The 16615-nt window shown below is 41.3% G+C and overlaps 2 protein-coding genes across 2 annotated transcripts; both read right to left on the reverse strand.

The window, feature by feature from the left end:
* Nucleotides 1-1195: 1195 nt before the first annotated feature.
* On the reverse strand, nt 1196-4001 carry manbal (mannosidase beta like). Its single transcript, XM_086118954.1, has 3 exons — nt 3854-4001; nt 3129-3297; nt 1196-1496 (listed from the first exon to the last, which is right to left on the reverse strand). Exons 2-3 carry the CDS (start codon nt 3276-3278, stop codon nt 1386-1388), a joined length of 261 nt encoding a protein of 86 aa, XP_085975080.1. The 5' UTR covers nt 3279-3297; nt 3854-4001; the 3' UTR covers nt 1196-1385.
* Nucleotides 4002-5542: 1541 nt separating this feature from the next.
* Nucleotides 5543-14575, reverse strand: nfatc2b (nuclear factor of activated T cells 2b). The gene is made up of 10 exons (XM_086118497.1): nt 14351-14575; nt 12032-12926; nt 11788-11959; nt 11099-11301; nt 10718-10890; nt 9230-9370; nt 8435-8490; nt 8173-8305; nt 7468-8043; nt 5543-6536 (listed from the first exon to the last, which is right to left on the reverse strand). Exons 1-10 carry the CDS (start codon nt 14442-14444, stop codon nt 6418-6420), a joined length of 2562 nt encoding a protein of 853 aa, XP_085974623.1. The 5' UTR covers nt 14445-14575; the 3' UTR covers nt 5543-6417.
* Nucleotides 14576-16615: the final 2040 nt, after the last annotated feature.

The raw sequence follows: 16615 nt of genomic DNA on the forward strand, positions 1-16615 counted from the left end.
ACTTATGTTGCCACCAACTTTCTTTACTGAAGGTATGGTGTTGTTTTGTAATTGGCTGTGTTGTGATTGTGCAACACATACACTTTAGTAATTGTGGCCTAATGGTCCAAGCTCTGTTTCATCAGACTTGAACATATTTTTCCATGTATGCATTTGGGAGATTCCAAGTGTATTTTTGCTAAATGTAGGCAGAAATTGAATTTTTTTGTAGATAAGGCTTCCATCTTGCCAAACTACTCCATAGTCCAGATATATTGTCTGAAGAACAAGGAAGATTGTTGTCAAAACTACAAAAGAGCCAGTACTTGCCAGAAATTCCTGAAGCTTCTTGAATCGATAAGTCAACATTTTTGCAGTCGCTGGCCAATTAATTTTTGTCAGGTTTGAATTAACATCCAGTTCTGAGGAATGTTGCTGTTGTGCAATATTTTCTCCACTTGACGACTGTTGTCAGTGTGTTCCATGTTTATTTTATCTAATGCCTTGGAGATTCTTTTCGATCTTTCTCATGACTTATAGAGCTAAATAATGAGATCCCTCAAAACTGCAAAGTTGACTGGCGCCTTTGTGATGGCAATTATCACCAGCATGCTTCTCGAAAAAACAAATACCGGTTAATAGAAGTTAGAACCATTCTTTAAAAAAACCAACAACAACATCATTTCATTCACAAATATGTACCGGTACTCCAAAATGGCGTGGAGTGTGCGAATGAAAGGAAAAAAAAAATCTGCAATAATTATGTTTGTAGTGAGTGTCATTAAATATCGCTTTCCTACTGTAAAACAATCTACTCCTCTGTTGCAACTGTGCTTATCAGGAAGTCATGCCATCCAAAATGAGTCAACAGCTGTGTCCCAATTCATTTGAGGGTCGATGACATCTTAACACTGCTGGACATTTTCAGTCAAAGGCTCCGAAAATTGCAGACTCCTTTTCCACATCCCAAGACTATAGATGTTACATCACAACCTTAAAATGCTTGACGTAATACTAAAATGTAGCCACCTAATTGTGACACAAAGTGAGGGCGGCAACATGTAAAAGGCTACATTGTGCTCAATCATGAGGAAAGTCTGTTTCTGAAGGTGTCACCTGCATTGGGAAAGATCGGTTACAAAAAGTCAGGATATTACATCACTGAGCTGCAGTAAAATAAGCCACATTATTTCAAAGAACTCTGATGGCCACTCTATGCATTTAATTGCAACGTTTATTTAAAAAAAATGAATAGCAGTTATTGAAAAATGACAAAAACTGTGGTTGTAGACACAGACGAAACAGAATGTCAATACTGGTAACCGCAGTGTCTCATGTACTTGGAGTGACATTGAAGAGCAATAGGGATTAAAATATGAAACACACACTTTCGTGGCAATGCAGAGCTATCGCTTCTTTTTGCTCTCCTTCTTGGATTTCGGTCTAATTTGAGGCACTGCTCCTTTGGGTTTCTTCGCATGATCTGCTGCCTTGCTGTTGGTGGATTCAGTCTCCTCCTACACACGCAGAACAAATACAAAAAAGGATTTTTTAAAAAATGACAGTGGTGCCTTGACTTAGGAGTTTAGTTGCGTGACCATGCTCGTAACTGAAAACACTGACATTGCAATTCATTTATCACCACTAAAATGAATGTAAATGCTTTTAATCTGTTCCACAACATAAACGTTTGCATTGTTTTATTTTTAAAGCAAAAGAAAATGTAGTGTGTGGGTGTATATATATATATATATATATATATATATATATATATATAGCTATAGCTCTTTACAGTATTGTGCTTTATAAAAACATACAATTATAATCATTTCATAGACTATGAAGAACATCAGGGCGGCCCGGTAGTCCAGTGGTTAGCACGTCGACTTCACAGTGCAGAGGTACCGGGTTCGATTCCAGCTCCGGCCTCCCTGTGTGGAGTTTGCATGTTCTCCCCGGGCCTGCGTGGGTTTTCTCCGGGTACTCCGGTTTCCTCCCACATTCAAAAAACATGCATGGCAGGCTGATTGAACACTCCAAATTGTCCCTAGGTGTGAGTGTGAGCACAGATGGTTGTTCGTCTCTGTGTGCCCTGCGATTGGCTGGCAACCGATATCCCGAAGACAGCTGGGATAGGCTCCAGCACCCCCCGCGACCCTAGTGAGGATCAAGCGGTTCGGAAAATGGATGGATGGATGGATGGATGAAGAACATCAACAGTTTGTGCATCATGATAAGGGCATTGTGCTGTTCTGCTGTGCAAACATTGGCCACGAGGGGCAGTACAATACATACAGACGGTAGGATAACGGATGCATGGAGATTTGATGATGAAACACAGATCATCTTCTCAACTGTAAGTCCTTTTTTGCATGCATTGGTCAGTTGAACACTCTAAATTGTCCCAAGGTGTGATTGTGAGTTTGTATGGAGGTGTGTCTGTATGGTCCCTGCTAGAGAGCTGGGATAGGTTCCAGCATGCCCACGACCCTTGTGAGGATAAGCAGTTTGCATAATGGATGAATGGTTAAAAAACATATGCCTTTGATTTTTGTTGTGTGCTCCGTCTTGCATGGAGTGATACCACTTTTCCGCAGGTGTCCTCCTGCAGCGCTTCATCTTATTAAATGGACTCTTGCGCTGTTCCAGTATAACACCACAATATTTGTTAATAGCTGCTCAGTCGGGATCCATTGCTGCCTGATGATCCTGGATTCTCAAGGTTTGTACATATGGGATTTTGGAGTTTTTCCTTGCCCTTTTTGGAAATTAAAATCAGGGGATGTCATTAAGGTTTGTCAACTATCTGTCAAGGCCCTCAGACTCTGATGATGAAAGGCTATATAAATAAATCTGACTTGACTTGGCATTTGTCTTTAAAGTCTAAGTTGTTTTAAGGATTATAATTACCGTAACATTGATGCTGATGTCTCATTAGCCCATCTATCGAATTCTGCATTGTATGTTAGCATTCAAGTAGTGTGCATTCATCAGGCAAAGTTTATGTTTTACTATATTCTACATGGAATTGTTTTATATTTACCGTTAAACTTGTTGTCCTCAATGTTTTTTTCACCTCTACAGTATTTGAAAGTGGTTAACTTGTATTTACACACCCGTACGAGTGTAGGAAAAAAGCATGTTCATACCTTTTCGTGCCCTTTCGAGGTGGGCACAATGATTGCCAGGATGCAGATGAGCTGAAAGATGGCACCAAGAAAGAGGCCATAGCGCAGGAGGCTCTCGAGAAAAGTTGGTTCAGGAACTTCTGGGGGAGACAGGTCCATTTCTGCAGACATTTTTGCTGCCTTTGGGAACCTAAGGAACACATGGGAAAAATTTCACAGATTCCCGGACACCAGAAACTAAAAAGTAAAAATGCAGATGAATTAGAATTAGACAAGTCATGTTTATTTTTTTGTCATGTTTGATAAAAATACATTTGTATGCTTAGACGTTGTCCTGTGGGGAGTAAATTACGACGCTACCAAGAGTACCCTGAACGCAACAAAGAGGCTGCCTTAAATGAAATGGCACGATGTGACGAGAAAGACTATTTCTAATCCTGAACACAAGCGGGAATATTGTTCTGATTTGTGGAAAAAAGGTGTATGATCGTGATAAGATAAACCATTTCCACTACATTCCTGACCTATTTGTCGAACAATATAAGCCCAAAATCGATCCCGAATGTCAAAAATTACTGTCGATGTCCAAACAAGGCTAGTTTACGACGCTGCTAACTATCCCCTGAACGCAACAAATCTGCGTTTACAATAATAATAATAATAATAATAGATTTTATTTATAAGCGCCTTTCAAGACACCCAAGGACACTTTACAATAACAAATACTCTCATCAATTAAAGCTTACCAGAACTGTGAAAATGGTTCTTTGTTCCAAATAGATTGAGGATGAAAACGCAGGAAAGCGAAAACTCGTAGAACACAAAGCAATTTTGAGAAAAGTTGGCCCACAGATGAAAATACAACAAATCCTTTTTCACAGGAAGTGTCGTAAAGTTCCCAACGTATTTCCGGTTTGTCGTTAGCTGTCTGGTTGTCGCTTACTTCTCAAATGTCGTCCTCTAACGGTGGGATGTAGAATTGTGTTTCACGGTCACTTCGCTTGTGTTTGTCACGGACTGTTATTTCAATGTTTTTGTTTGTTGTATTTAAATGTGCTTTAGTATTTTATTTGGTTGGTATTTTACAAAGGAAGTGAGCTTGCATGCATGGAATATACCTGTAATTTTTGAAAGGAAGCCCACAAGAGTAAATTAAATAAATATAACATTTGAATCTGACCTCTCCATCAGAACAAGTTATTTCTCCATATCGCATATTTCCACCAGTGATATAACTGCTGATTTCTCATCCGAGTTCTTTATGCTGGATGCTTGCAGCATAAAGATGGCCTCCAAGGGGACCTTCTGCAACTTTCCATGTATGCTCTAGTGATCACATTTAGACAGTGCAGATGTAAAAATATTTTTTTTTAAAACGAAATGAGGAAGGATAAAGGCAAAGTCTGTGCCAACAAATACACCACTCACCAATGGGACATTTTTCACCTTTGCCTTGGGGATGTATTTGATCATCACCTTCAGGATACATTTGGTTAGCATTGGGAACAACCATATCGTGTCTTTGTAGAGGGTAAATACAGTGCAAATCTCCTATTTACTGGATTATAATCCGTTTTCCTGTGATCTGCATAAACCGGGGGTCGGCAACCTGCAGAGCGACATGCAGCTTTTTAGCGCCGCCCTAATGGCTCGCTAAAATGGCCGGATTTGAGTTTGGTCCGTTCTTGTGACACCGTTTTAACAGGCAGTTCTGCAACTTTGACCTTCTGCCTCCTTATGCACGTCTCCAATTGGATGCCAGATTTTTTTCTGGATTCCTTTAAATTGCGCAGCCGTAACCGGTGACCTTTTGGCTTTGACTCTTGGCTTACTTGTGACAGTGTTTTGTTTTAGGTCATTTTGTTTTAGGCCAGACCCTCTCCCGGTCCTTGTAGCCTTAATTTTGTGGCTTTGGACCCATGCTTCCTTATGAGCATTTCAGGCTTTGTGCAAGAGTTTATAATTGTCCCTTCAGCCACACTAATCTTCAGTGATAACTTTGTATCTCTGAGTCTCTGCATCCTTTTGATGGTTTCTCTTTTCAACTCAAGTACAACTTTATTGTCAAATGTGCACATACAGCACAGATGAAATTTCCTCCCTGTTAAACAGACAACAGATAACAAGAGAAGAGAAGCCACCATTTGTGTGCGAGCCTTTTGTTTGCTCCCTTTGGCAGTTAAAACTGTCTAGGTGTCTTTTACTTCCTGTTCACCAGGCATCGCATCAATCTTCCTGTTGAGCTCTTGAGCGGGTATAACCTCAATTGCCATCACTGTTAATTCACTGACCTTCAGGTTTATGTCACATGCATCATGTAATTTTGCGAAATGTTTGCCATTTATAACTTTCTCTCAAACACATTTTCTTGGTTCTCTGCAACTGATACAAATACAGTAAAATAAACATGAATATTCAGCATAATATCATTCAAACACTTTTTAACCATTTATTTAACAGTCTTTTGCCTCATATCATTTTCATCATTAAGTATAAGACATGCCCTGGCTGTGGAATCAGATCACCCCAGATGAGATAAAACCATTTCGCTTTCAACACAGTTTGGAATGATTTGTAATTCACAGACAGGTTTGTCACACTTGATTCAACTTCCGGCTAAATTAGTTTAGTTAAGCAGGTTTCTGCAGCATTTTAAAGCAGCTGCCCAATCTTTTTATAGATAGATAGCTATCTACATCTCTCTCTCTCTTATATATATATATATATATATATATATGGTGCTGGAGCCTATCCCAGCCGTCTTTGGGCAGCAGGCGGGGGACACCTTGAACCGGTTGTCAGCCAATCGCAGGGCACAGAGAAACAAACAACCATTTGCGATCACATCACACTCACACCTCGGGACAATTTGGTGTGTTCAATCGGCCTGCCATGCATGGTTTATATATATATATATACTGTATGTATATATATATACTGTATATATAAAGAGAGAGAGAGAGAGAGAGAGAGAGTTACTATACAATAATATACCTGTACTGCACATAGGCATGCTTTGATTATTAGGAATTTAACACCTCCTCATTTATAAGATAAGATAAGAAAACCTTTATTAGTCTCGCAATGGAGAAATTCCCAATTCACAGCAGCAAAGTTATGAAAGGAAGAAGTAGAACAACAAAATATAGGAGCTGCTGGAAAGGCAGCCACTCTCGTGGTGCCATATTGAAGTCAAAATAACAAAAATACACGTACATAATCACAATCAGATAAAAGGAACTACTTGTAAAAGCTGACTTAAAAATCACTGATGACAACATCAAGAATTCATGTCGGTGATGAGTGGGATTTATTTTTCCCGATGATGTCGTGATCCCGAATTGTTGTGGTTCTTCTTAAAGCCGGGGATGCCGCATGATCCAGCGTCGCTGTGATGGTCTCTCAAGTCTCTTCGTATGATGTCATTCACTGCAAAAAGCAATTAGCAACCTTAGGATTCAAAACAACGAACCAAAGCAGAGTTTCGAACTCTTTTTCAACACTGTTTAACCTGTTCAATGCCACAAGGAATATTCAACTTGGAATATTTGCAGTTACATTCATATCCACCAGATGACAATGTTTCATTTATTTATTTATTTATTTATTTTTGCCACATTTCTGTAGTTACTAAAATACATTATTCCTGAAAAGATTCAAGAACAGGAATTAAACAGACGACACTGATGGACGTTATTAGACTTTGTACCACTCTGCCAGTCTAGCTGAAACACTAAATAGACACTGCGGCTTTGTTTGACACCGGTTTGGCTACTTGTATTTGCATATATGCAGTACTTCCCTTTATTGTGCCCACAGGGAAGATAACAACTATTTTGGTTCTCAGACAACAAGATCAGTCTGCAGCACTTGCAACGTTTGTTATGACGGTGCTTTCTTGACTTGGGGAAGACAGTGTTCATGACACATCTGCAAGTGTGAGTTGACAAGTGAAAGAATTAGTAAAAGCGAGAGTGACACAGACAGGAAAGTCAAAACCAAAGGACTCATAGACCACAACTCAGCATTTGCAAGCAAACGCTTGCAATGTGCCTGCTAGCTTTGCAGACTCGATCGCAAAAAAAAACAACACCTCAGGTTTTATAGTTATCTTTAGGTTACATTTCAAATTCATGCTATGTAGTATAATGACAAAATACTTTGTTCTTAATTGCATAACATAATCACTTAAACATTAACCCTATTAGCTGTCCACTGTAGTAACCACTGTCCCTGAAAGGGTTAAATGTGCCGCCGTACATGCTTTCAGGTACATTTGTGAGGTGTAAACCTGGTGATTGCTGTACTGCGATTGATTCCATCTTAGTTTATTTCATTGTGTGCAAGACGAATTAATTACCGTCTTCCAGGTAGGCACAGCTGAGCTCCTCCTGTTTTACTGGAATCCGCTCCAGAGTCCGAGCTTCCTGGTTGGCTGCGTTTGAGCCGGTCTGGGTTAAAGACTTCACACAAATGTCACTTTGGACGAATCTGGAAGGCGCCAACTTCCATACAGACGGCACAACTTGCACAGAACGTTGATGTCTTGTCGATGAATAGGCCTGGAATGTTTGTGTCACCTGAGGGCCTTGATTTAGTTTGGCTGTCGCGGTTTTGACACTGGAACCCTGAGGGAGATGGAGTGAGGCATGGACAGTGGAAGGGAATGATGCTTTAACGATGCTATCATGGACAGTGGTAGCATAGTTTTGAGCTTGGTAAAGATCTGGTTTGTTGATTAGATCGCCTCTCCTTGGCTGGTAAAAGATTGGTTGGTAATCCCATGGATCTGATGCAAGCACACTAAATGATTGAAGACTGCTCTCCTTCTCCAACTGATGGAAGGGTGACTTGGCTTGTGTGTCAGACCGAAGCTGAGTATCGGCGTAATCACACAAATTCACCTGCCAGTCATCCAGTGGCTCTGTTTTAATGTCTGGGGTACAAAAAAGAAAGCTGCTTAGATGCCGGTAAGTGGAAGAGATGCTGCAGGCCTATTGAGTGAGGGATACGTGGACTCATGTATTGTATTTCACTCCATTGCATTCATTGCTGAAATAAATACCTATGATGGGGGTGTAGATGAAATGCTGAGGTTCACTGCGCTTCTTCTTCCCATTGATGACATAGAAGTTGACTTTGGCTGGGTAACAAATGGTTCGATCTCGATACGGAGGGACCTCAACCATCAACATATTCTGGAAATGACAGTGAAAATGTGAGATGATGAAACGGTAGTGGTTGGAAGCTATGGAAGATTGTCTTCCAGCTGAATATACATGAGAATGTCAGGAAGACAATTATTGTGCGGCTACAAGCAAACTCACAGATTGGCTTTTTTCTCGGTCTGCATTTGCTTCCACCTCCCAAATTTGTTGACCATCTGAAAGATGTGAACATACACTTGTTGAGAAAAGCTCGTTGAGAAAAGCTAGCATGCAAATGCATTGAAACAGTTAACTCTGCCTTCGCTTTGTTGTTAAGTGGCGTGTTCAACTTGCCCACTTGATTAACTCACCTGACCTTGCTTTTTTTCTCTTTCGTTCTTTCTTTTTCTTTTTTTTTTTAATCCAAGTCTACTGTTTCTTACCACATCCTGTTGACTGAAACCCACACATGCAACCATGAAGCTCTTCATTTAGTTGTCAACAATGGGCTAGGTTCATTCTCACAAAACCGGCATGCAGGAGGAGAGGAGGATTAAACATTTCCATGTCAAATTTTACACTCCTCCGCTATTTGATGAGATCCAATACAAGATCTTTATCAAAAAATCTAGCTGTTTCTTAGGATTACATAAACATTGATATTTAACCCGTGGTTTAAAACATGGGTGTAGGATGTTCAAGGTGTTGTAACCTACAGTTTGAAAATGTAAGTTTTGGATGGCAAGGTGGTGCACTCTTTCTTTTTGTATGAACAAAATCCAAAATGATTTTGCGGTAATTTGCTTCAGATGTTTACTGTGTCTCCTGTAAAAGAAGTCTGGTTTAATGATTAGACACGTTTCAGGTGTTTGTGCTCAGTAACATTGCAAGGTTCTTTCTGTTTTCAAATGATTACTCTACATCCTTGTGATTTAAGACCTAACATGATATTTCTCTTTCACACTAATGTCTGACCTTGTGTTTTTTCTGAGAACATCACTCTCGAGTCATATGTGAAGTTCTTCCCAGTTAGTAGCATTTGTTGCCCACCAAGTACTGAGCATCGGTCGAGGTTCTGCGTCTTCACCAAAGGAATCTCCTGAGCTGAATGCTGGGCTGAACAAAAACAATTTCAAGTACAATGTTTTTATTGCAACATAGTAATAGCAACACCCAGAATAGGCGTTCTTAGTTTACCGTTCTTTACAAGGAGTAATGTTTCAAGGGTACTGTACAGACAGCACGCAATTGAACTAGTTTGCACATTGGTGTATGATTACATCAAAATGCAGAATACAGAAGAAGACAAGATGAACTTATGAACTACTCTTGCATTTTCATTCTTCTACATCCACACCTTTGATGCCTTGCATCTTTGCATACATTAAAGCCATGAAAAGCCTTACCTTCAAGTCTGTATCATATTTATTTTTATCCTGATATATTATTACAAAAAGTCTGAGGACTCGGGGATTTTATTTGATGCTGTGCCATGTGTTGGTACGACATAAACAAACTAAGAAACAAAGAAATAAAATCCTTGGCTCTCTGAATCCTTCAATTTTGAGGAAGGTAAAATTCTTTGAATACTTTAAAACTCAACTTTAAATATAATTTGAAAGGTCAATGAGGAAACATATTCGAGATAATGCAATAAAATAAGAATATACTAAAATAATAGAAACGTAAAGAATAAAAACAAATACCTGTACCGGCATGTTTTGACTAATGGGGGCAGCCTGTTGTCATGCTTGGATGGAGTAGTAGTTTGAATGACAACAGAAGAGGTTGTGATTGAACTCTATTAATAGAACTCATTTTTCACAGATTGGGATGAATTTGTGCCTTTGAGTAGTGTTATTTTACCTGTGTTTATGTGTTTCAACAGCGTTGGTGTGTGAATGTTTCGTTTTTTGAAAGACTATCACTCCCAAAGTCAATGCTAATTTGGCGTTAGCATATGAATCGGATCCGCCATTGACTTTAGCATTAGTGCTAGTGATGTTTTGCATTTAAATACACAGCATGTAGAAATGTGTTGTGTGTTTAGTTTTACAGTAAACTTCAACTGAGCGTCATGAAACATCTTAAATCATGCTTAGGGGCAACAAAATCACAACCGCTACACACTTGCTATGCGAGCAACCTGGTGTATTCAGGGTACTTTCATAACTTCGGATACTTACTTGTGCACGCTCTACTCGGCACATTTTCTTTATTATAACATTTTAAAGATCGAGGGAAGCCAAAATTGAAATTATGAAAAACATTTCGATTCATCGCCATACTATTGTGCATTCTGACCTTGGAATGGAACTCTTATGATAAACTGAGGCCCCTTATAGGATAGGCAGTACAAGTTTTACTTGAATTGAGGTCTCGATTTCAAGGCCTGGTAGGTCAAAAATGTAGGACGTGATCACACCCAATGCAACAATGACTTATCTTTTGCTACATCCTTACAGCATTCGATTGGATGGGAGGCCACTTGAAGTGACACCACTTGGCCTCCAGGTTGTGGTATGTGAACGCGAAACACCAAACGTACGCAAGTGTTTTTGCGACCGATGTCAGTCTCGCCGTTCCGCAGCTCGATGTCAGCATTTCTCTGCTTCAGAATTCCGACGCAGTCGATTCTGGGAAACATGACAAAAGACCACCAGTAAAACAGGATTCTGTGTGTTGCATGCTACATTTCTATCAGCAGTGACATTAAAATATGTTTTTGGTGGTGTACGCAGTTACATTCATTCTGATTTAAACAACCTTACAGACACTGAGGAGGTCAATGAACCTCAGCAAGTTTGAATGTCTCTGGGAACTATTTCTACATCGGCGACTTACACCACTCTCATGTTGTTCTTAGGCTGGAGTGTGATTTCTAGCACTTTGGTCCCGTTGACCATCCTCTCCTTGCTCGGCGTAGTCACGGTCTTCCCGGTGATGCGGTGGGCCTGGTAGAACGCGTGCGGTTTCAGCATCTTCTCGTCGGCTGTCCCGATGAAAACCTGTAGACTCAGCGGAGCTGTGCCCCGATAACCGTGGAGCTGATGGGCGCAATGAAAGCAGTTTAGAATCACGCTTGAAATGTGGCTCACTGACAAAAGACATTGATTTGAGTAACCGAAGAACAACTTCACACCACTAAAACCTTCCGTGTCACAAGTGCATTGCTTTGCATCAAGCCAGGAAAAACAGGAGCAACAGCTCATTAATTCCTTTGCCAGACCAGTCGGCAATATTTACATTTAATTTGAACATAGTTGCTAGTGTGCTTACAACCAGCTTCAACAGGCATATCATGATCATGGACTTTGTGGGACTATGGATAATTTGAATTTGCATGGCTGTCTGTCTTACAAAGACACCGTGTTTTGCAGGAACTGCTCTTGTGTGTGCACAATCTCACTTCTGCTTATTTCTAATCAACGGATGGCAGAGACAAGAAGTGAGAGTGATATTTTTTCCGTCTTAGTTGCTTGATGCTCAAGCATCAAACATCACAAAGATTTTCAAGGGATCAAATCAAGTACCTGGACTTCAGGGTGTCCACCATTTGGTGTCTTGACAGGTCCGCGGCTTCCCTCGGTCTCGTAATGAGCCCTGTGGTGAGACCTTGGCTGGGATGTGATCATCAGCTCGTACTCACTTGACTGACTGGGCAATGACCTCTCGAGAGGTGGTAGAGGTACCAAGGAAAGACCTCTTAAGAAGAAAGGAGAAATAAGAAAAGAGATACTTGATATTCTTTAAATTTGAGATAGAAACGTAACACACCCAAATGCTCCAAAGTGGACTGGATGATGAGGCCATTGAGTTGGGAGTACACAGAAACCTCCAGGCCTGACTTCAGCTCCTACCCTGCCAACCCTCTGCAGCTCGTGACCTTCGCTGTACAAGCAATCTGGCCTTGGGTTTTTCACATTTGTCCCTTGCACCACATCTCGAGTTAAGATGAGGCTGCTCACCTTGTCTTCTGGGCAAAGCCCAGAGGCCTGAGCCTGGGTCTGGTGCTCGCCTGGAACCCGGCTATGGTGAAGGGGGTGGGAGCCCAGCAGGTTGGAGGGCGAGGTAATGGGGCTCGGGCTCCGAGAGTGTTGTTTGACAGGAGTGGCCCTTGGATAAGGCAGGGTCTGGTCGTGGGTGCGCTTGCCTTGTGGCGACGCTGAGCGGCAGCGTCGGTGGACGAGTGGTGAGGTGACTTGGCGCTGGGACAGGAGGAGGAGCTCATTGCTGAAGCTATTACCTGGAGTGGAGTGGGTGGAAGATGTTTGGAAACCCTGGAGAATGGGGCAGAGATCTATGGTGGACAAATCCATGGCACATGTGCCTTTGTTGGAAGGGGAGATGCATGGAGAGGCTGATAGAGAGCACCCATCTCCTGGCCAGCCTGTGGAGGAGTTGCTACTAGCGGGGCTTGCACACTCCCGGTAGGCTCCAAGGGCTTTGGAGCCAGGGCTCTGCTGTAAGGCTTGAGGGGTGAGATTGTCCCCCGACGGAGTGATCTCAATCCTTGGGCTGGGAGCCGGGATGATCCCTTGTATTGTTGCCAGGCCCATGGAGTCGAACACGGTCTCTGCTGAGCTTTCTTCAGCTGGGCTATTCCAGGAGGCATCCTTAATAAATCCGGTGTGATGGTTGACCTCCAGCAGGGCGGACTGATCGGCATCATCTGTCAACATAACCAGTGATACTCATTTGCCCTCAGATTTTATTATTGAACAACTAAAGCTATTTTAGTAAATAAAATAAAGTACTGTATATTTTAAGTGGGGTAAACCAGGCCTTCCCTTGTGATCAAAGTTAGCTAAAGCGAGCTTATTAGATGTCCCTAGAACTTTATCCCGACCGATTATCCTGTGGTGTGGGGTGAATCAAGAGTCCCCGATCTGCTCGCAAAACTGTCAGAGCCGACAATTGTTAGTGTTATTTCCATCCATTCGTCCATTATCTGATCCGCTTTATCCTCACAACGGTTGCGGGGGGTGCTGGAGCCTATCCCAGCTGTCTTTGGGCAGTAGGATGGGGACACCTTGAACAGGTTGCCAGCCAATCGCAGGGCACACGGAGATGAACAACCATCCGCGCTCACACTCATACCTAAGGACAATTTAGAGTGTTCCATTAACCTGTCATGCATATTTTTGGAATGTGGGACGAAACCGGAGTACCCGGAGAAAACCCACGCAGGCCCGAGGAGAACATGCAAACTCCACACAGAGAGCCTGGAGCTGGAATTGAATCCTGCACCTCTGTACTGTGACGTTGACTTGCTAACCACTGGACCACTGGGCCGCCCGTTAATGCTATTTATACCTGTAAAATATTTACAATGGCAAATCTTGAGTTGCGCCGAGCCACGGAAACTGTGATTGTGACATTAGTTGGAATGATAGTCAATTCAACGCTGACCTGAAGCTCATGCTATTGCTAGACACAAATAGAGGGGTAACTGGTTGTGTAGTTACCAGATAAACTCAAAATTAGCCTTGTACATGAAGCCAAGATATTAAAAATCGGAACAGGTTTCTTCTGCTTTAGCCACCTCAGATTTGTAACAGCTGATATAATGATCATATAATCTTCAATACATTGAGACCTTCACGAATGCTGAACTGTTAATGAAAATCAAGAAGTGGCATATTATTCTATGACTGTTAGCTTGTAGTCTACTTCCTGGTCTGCATACTTCTGGTGCCATTATTATAGGAGGTTAATGCTTCTAAATGATACCATGAGAAATTGAATGCACCCCTCGCAAACAGCAATGTGTGTGTGTGTGTGTGTGTGTGTGTGTGTGTGTGTGTGTGTGTGTGTTTGTGTGCAATGCTGTGAATTATATGTGCCCAACAAAGTCCCCTCACCAATCCTAAATTCATGAAATACGATTCAAATGTTTATTATTCTATATGATGAGAATATAGGGGGGTAGGTGAGGTGAAATACAGGTGCTTCTCTAATTTAAAAAACATAGCCGACATACACACTAATAGAAAATGTATCCACACACAAGCTATTAATTATTAATTGTAGCGGTTAATCAATATGTACCTGCACTAATTTTGGTATGTAGTTTGAAATTTAATGGATGCTCACCTGGGATATAGCCAGCAGAAAAATCCTCACCAGGTGGATTATAGAGAAACAAATCTGAAAAGTCCAACTCTTCCTGACTGATGTCAGTTGCCATGTCCACCCTCTGATGTATTTCTGATGATATTATTTCCAAGTACTGTACGAATAAAGTCCCGACGACAAGAGTCAATAATGTGTGATATGTTTTGTAGTTTTGCGGAGGTGCTTGACTCACACAGCAAACTTCCTGCCACTGCTTAGGGTGTGTGTGTGTGTGCGTTTGTGCGCGCGCGCCCGTAGCGTGAGTGTGAGTGTGTGCGTGCATGCCCTCTTCATTTTGACTGTTTTGATTTCCTAGAATGAGATCTTTAATGAGGTTGTTAAAATTAAATTGAATCTTAAATGATTTATTTATTTTAAAAAAATGAATCCATATCGATTATTTTTTGACCCCTAGAGGACAGCATTGCACAACTTCTTCCCACGTTATACTCTATTGTTTTCAAGTGGCTGTGCTGGATACTTACCAAGTAACAATGTAATTGCACAGTGGAGTTAGTTTTAATTTGGTGAACTTGTGTGCGCAACAAAAGATATTTTCCAATTTTATGATGATTACATCCATCCATTTTCAACACCGCCAAACTTGAATATGGTCGCTGGGGGTGCTTAGCCTAGGTGACCGAGGGCGGAAGGCAGACTCCACCCTGAACCGTTCGCCAGTGAGTCGCAGTGTACAGATAGAGACAAACAGGCCTTCACACCCACATCCACACCGTCTCTGAGTGGGAACCGGTCCTACGTTGCCCAGTCACAAGTTAGGCGAGTGTCCCACTACAGTGTAGTGACTACACTCTCAGTGACTATGATTAATACAGTGAGTGTATTTTGAGGATGTGAGCCATCAGTTACTACATTTGAGAAAAAATCACTACCATGTTTCAGCATTATGTGATGTTACATGACATGATAAGTTCATGAGGTTTATCATCTTCGAATGTCTTTAAATCCTCTTCAAGTGATAATGTACAATTGATTTGCAGTACTATGCAAATACGTATGTATGCATATGTTATCCGTTGTGGAGCATATAAAGGTTTTCAAATACTGAAGCATAAAAGTACTTTCACAACTTGTACTTACAGCATTACTTACTATGCACCAATATGAAACATCTTAAGCTTTTTTTCCTAGTCCATTCCATATTCATATCTATTCAAACGCGAATATGCAGTTTGCTCAACCAATTTACCCATCGTCGATGCCTACCTATCTGTTTCGTCCAGCCGTCTGTCCGTTTGTCCGTCCATCCATGCATCGACAGACAGACCTACTGACTCGTCGATCCATACAACTATCTATCCCATCTATTGACTTTTGGAATGTTGGATTTATTCAGGGACGGCAAGGTGACCGACAAGTTAGCACGTCCGCCTCACACTGCAGGTTTCGATACCTGTGTGGAGTTTGCATGTTTTCGCCATGCCTGCGTGGGTTTTCTCCTAGTACTCCGGTTTCAACCCACATTCCAAAAACATACATGGCACGTTCATAGAACACTCTAAATTGTCCACAGATTGTAAACGTGAATGGTTCTTCGTCTATGTGTGCCCTGCGATTGGCTGGCAAGCAGTTCAGGGTGGACCCCGCCTATTGCCCGAAAACAGCTGGGATAAGCTCCAGCACCCTTGTGAGGATAAGCGGTTCAGATAATGAATGGATGGATGGATTTATTAAGCCTGTGTTGAAAACTGAGTTATTGCATTTAAACACCAGACATGAGACTAATGTGAAACCTTCACCCTCCACAATCACTGATACTTAAACCCCTGTAATTGTGTATTTTTACACTATGTCTTATAACATAAGCTACTCTGAATGCCCCTTCTTAAACGAAGCATTCAAATCTCCTGTAGAATTATGACTGTATGGCATTATTTTCCTGATGTCAGACTTTGGATGAAGATTAGCATACAGTATGTACACACACATGCTGCATTACAGTCAACCTAAATTGCATGCATTACACGTCTGGTGAAATAGCCTTTCAAACAGGCTTTTGGTTATTATGACAGACTCACTTAGATGTGTTTAATCCTAATCGTGGGAAGTAATTCAAACAATGTCCAATCGTATATGATGTTTCCTCATCTTCAGGGTTTTGTTGCATTGGAGTGTCATATGGTCAAGCACAGGGCGTCATCATATATCTTAACGTACTGCAAATCAGACTAATGTAGAAATGTTCATTTCGGTGATTCACTTCAAAAAGTAAAACTCAGATTT

The sequence above is a fragment of the Hippocampus guttulatus genome, chromosome 8 (genome assembly GCF_054856545.1).
Source record: "Hippocampus guttulatus isolate MCC_2025c chromosome 8, RoL_Hgut_1.0, whole genome shotgun sequence".
NCBI lineage: Eukaryota > Metazoa > Chordata > Actinopteri > Syngnathiformes > Syngnathidae > Hippocampus > Hippocampus guttulatus.